This window comes from Sapajus apella, unplaced genomic scaffold, assembly GCF_009761245.1.
Source record: "Sapajus apella isolate SASKATOON/1434 unplaced genomic scaffold, GSC_monkey_1.0 scaffold68, whole genome shotgun sequence".
Lineage (NCBI taxonomy): Eukaryota > Metazoa > Chordata > Mammalia > Primates > Cebidae > Sapajus > Sapajus apella.
The window spans coordinates 7,616,591-7,620,399 of NW_022437008.1; the positions used below are offsets into that span (position 1 = coordinate 7,616,591).

Genomic DNA, 3,809 nt, shown 5'->3' on the forward strand with positions numbered 1-3,809 from the left:
TAAAACGCAGCTGTGTTGTCTTTAAGATATATGCCACAAGCATAAAGATAGAGAAGAGTTAAAAGTAAAATGACAACCCCCCGGACCCAAGTGATCCTCCTGCCTCAACCTCCCGAGTAGCTGGGACTACAGGCTTGTACCACTGCTCCTGGCTAATTTTTAATCTTTTTTGTAGAGACAGAGTCTCATTATGTTGTCCAGGCTGTTCTCAAACTCCTGGCCTTGAATGAGCCTCCTCCCGTGGCCTCCCAAAATGCCGGGATTACAGTGGGGGACCCTGCGCCCAGCTGGCGTGGTTTCTTCACTCCATGAAGTTCATGAAGCTTCTTGGGGCTATCAGTGTGTATTTTTCATCAAGTGTGGAACTCTTTCGGCTCTTATTTCCTGAACGTTCTCTTCTGTTCTTCCCTCTCGCCTTTCCGGGACCACGTGATGTTGTCCTTTTGATCGCTCTGTTCACTTTTTTCCCCACACTTGTTTCTCTCTGGGCTTCAGTCAGACCGTGTCTATTACTGTGCCTTCAACTTCACAAATCCTTACTTCTACAATCTCATCTGCTGTCAGTCCCATCCAATATATTGTTCGCTCCACGTAATGATTTTCCCACCTCTGTAAGATCCATTTGAGTCTTTTTTGTATTGTCTGTCTCCAGCATGCTGTTTTTCTCTGCTTTCTCAAACGTAGGAGCATGTTTTTCTAAACCCCCTTTTTTTTCCCAATGCCATCATCTTTCTCACTTCTGGATCTGTTCTGTTGATTTTTTTTCCCCTCCTGATCATGGATCATATTTTATTGCTTATTCTCATGCTTGATTGGGTGCTGGATGTTATAGATTTTATGTTGCCGGATGCTAGGCTTATTGCATTGCTTTAAACAGTGTTAGATTTCATTCTGGTGCACACTTAAGCCACTAGAGAATTGTTGGATTGTTTATTTAATTTATTTATTTTTGTAAAAACAGGGTCTTCTTATGTTGCCCAGGCTGGTCTTAAAGTCCTGGGCTAAAGCAGTCTTCCCACCTCAGCCTCCCAAAGTACTGGGATTACAGCTTGAGCCACTGCACCTGGCCTAGCTGGATTCTTCCAAAGCTGACGTTTGTTAGGGTGCACCCAAAGCATCCTCTAGCCGAGGGCTAAGTTAGCCCCACTGCTAAGACAGTAACACTTCTCTTTTATTAGAAGTCCTTTCCATTCTGACTGGTGGCTGCGTGAACTATTTCCGGTTCTTTGTAAATGTCAGAAATTGTTCTGTCTACTCTTTGTACTGTTTCTTTCCTCGGCCTTAGGCAGTTTCTCCTCACACACACAGACAGAGCAGTACCCAGCCAAAGACCCCTCAAGATCTCCAGAGCCCTTTCTCCCTCTGTGAAACGCCCTAGGCCCTGCCCTGGAAATTCCAGCTGCCTTGACCTGCCTGCTCTTGGATCTCAGGCTCCTGCGCTCAGCAGGTGTCTGCCAGACAAGAAGGTGGGGGGAGCAGTTGTAGCACTCACCTTGTTTTCCCTTCCCTTCCGGATCACGGTCCTGCCTCACCTGTTGTTCAAAGTCTGAAAACTGTTGTTTCTTCTGTTTTGCCTGGTTTTCTAGCTGAAGGGTGAATCTGGTCTCTGTAACTCTATCTTGGCTGTAAGCAGAAGTCTTTGTATTTTCAACATTCTTCTTTAACCTTTTATCGTTAATCCAGCTCAACAATTTATCCAATAAAATAATAGTTAAATAAGTTTACAATGAAAGAAACCAATCCTGGATTTTGTGTGTTTTACGGTTAACAAACCTTAAAATCATAGATTGTTGTGGATTCCTGCTGTGCTGGTAAAGGATGCAGCCGCTGTCCCTAGTTGCTCTCTGTGCAAATTCAGTAACACCCAAACTGATGTTCACCAAAACAAGTGCCCCTGTGTTCTTTCTTTTGTCTTAAAAACATGTATTTATAATTACATTATTAGGAAAAAAAATTCTTTTAGCAGTAGGGTTTTTTTTATTATTAGTAGGGTTTTTTTTTTTTTAATCTAGCATTTATAACCATGTAAAAAGTAGAACGGTCTTATATTTTTTTTGCAAGCAATAGGGTATAAACACACACACACACGCCAAAACTGTGGGCAGAAAAAGAGGTTAGATCATCACCATCAAAGAAGTGTGTGGCTGGGTGTGGTGGCTCATGCCTGTAATCCCAGATCTTAGGAAAGCTAAGGCAGGAGGATCACTTGGGCCCAAGGGTTTGACACCAGCCTGGGCAACATAGTGAGACCTTGTCTTTACAGAAAACACAAAAATTAGCCAGGCATGGTGTGTGCCTGTGGTCCCTGCTGGGAGGCTGAGGTAGGAGGATAGCTTGAATCCAGAAGTTCAAAGTTGCAGTGAGCAATGATTGTACCACTGCACTCCAGCCTAGGCAACAGTGAGACCCTGTCTCACACAGACACACACACACACACACACACACACACACACACACACACACACACACACACACACACACACACACAGTGTGCCCAGCCACGCCCTCTCTCCCATTGTCTAGCAACTTGGTCCCAGGTCCTCTAGGGCCCAGGATGGGGAGATGTTTCCACAGAGGCCTTCCAAGTGACCCACCCAGGGGCTGGAGAGCTGGGCTGTTAGCACTCATCTGCCTCACCGTGCGACTGCCCCATTTTAGCTTCATTGTGCAGGATGCGAGCCTGTAATGTTTTTGTCCTTCAGCCAGTTACAGAAGGAAGAAGAGAAAGAAAGGGCTGAGATGGAAGAGCTGATGGAAAAGCTGACAGTCCTGCAGGCACAGAAGAAGAGCCTGCTGTTAGAGAGGAACAGTCTGACAGAGCAGAAGAAAGCGCTGGAAGCCGAACTTGAAAAAGCACAGAAAATAAATAGGTTCATATCTTTTTTCCTTTAAGTTGGTTTTTATTTTCAGTAGTTAAAAAAGACAAATGGGCTGGGTGCAGTGGCTCGTGCCTGTAATCCCAGCACTTTGGGAGGCCAAGGCGGGTGGATCATTTGAGGTCAGGACCAGCCTGGCCAACATGGTGAAATCCCATCTCTACTAAAAATACAAAAACTAGCCAGGGTGATGGTGGCAGGCGCCTGTAATCCCAGCTACTCAGAGGCTGAGGCAGAGGAGAATTGCTTGAGCCTGGGAGGCAAAGGAGTGAGCTGAGATTGTGCCACTGCACTCCAGCCTGGGCGACAGAGTGAGACCTGGTCTCAAAAAAAAAAAAAAAAAGACAAATGAAGATTATTCCATTTCATTTCTTTTAATCTTTTCTTTTTCTAATAGTGGCTATAAAATGGAAAAGAATAATTAAAATGACTGGATATCAGACTGTAATAAGTATGTTTCTGTTAACCAGCATTAACCAACATTTCCTTTTAGGACATGAGCCAGGAAGTTAATAGAATAATATGTAATAAGCCTATAGTCCGGGTGTAATCCCAGCACTTGAAGCTGAGACGGGCAGATCACTTGAGGTCCAGAGTTCAAGACCAGCCTGGCCAACAGAGAAACCATGGCTACTAAAAAAAAAATACAGAAAATTAGCTGGCCAGTAATCCAGTAATTGGATCTAGTAATCCCAAAGTAGACTTTTGGGACGTGGTTAGGAAAACTTCAAGTCTCAGGGTTATCATATGACTATTGGTGGTGCCTGTTATCCCAGCTACTCAGGAGGCTGAGGCATGAGAATCACTTGAACCTGGGAGGTGGAGGTTGAGGTTGCAGTGAGCTGTGATCATGCCACTGCACTCCAGCCTGGGCAACAGAGCGAGACTGTGTCTCAAAAACCAAACAAACTGTGTGTGTGTGTGTGTGTGTGT

The 3,809-nt window shown here is 44.8% G+C and overlaps 1 protein-coding gene across 4 annotated transcripts in view; it reads left to right on the top strand.

Moving 5' to 3' along the window:
- Positions 1-3,809, top strand: part of CEP89 (centrosomal protein 89) — a 75,291-nt gene that overhangs the window by 61,001 nt on the left and 10,481 nt on the right. For 3 of the 4 annotated variants that reach the window (XM_032249140.1, XM_032249143.1, XM_032249142.1), the window contains one exon: positions 2,703-2,870. The exons of the other annotated variant lie outside the window; for it this stretch is intronic. In XM_032249140.1, coding sequence (XP_032105031.1) covers positions 2,703-2,870 — 168 coding nt within the window. The remainder of the gene's footprint in view (positions 1-2,702; positions 2,871-3,809) is intronic. 4 annotated transcript variants of the gene reach the window in all.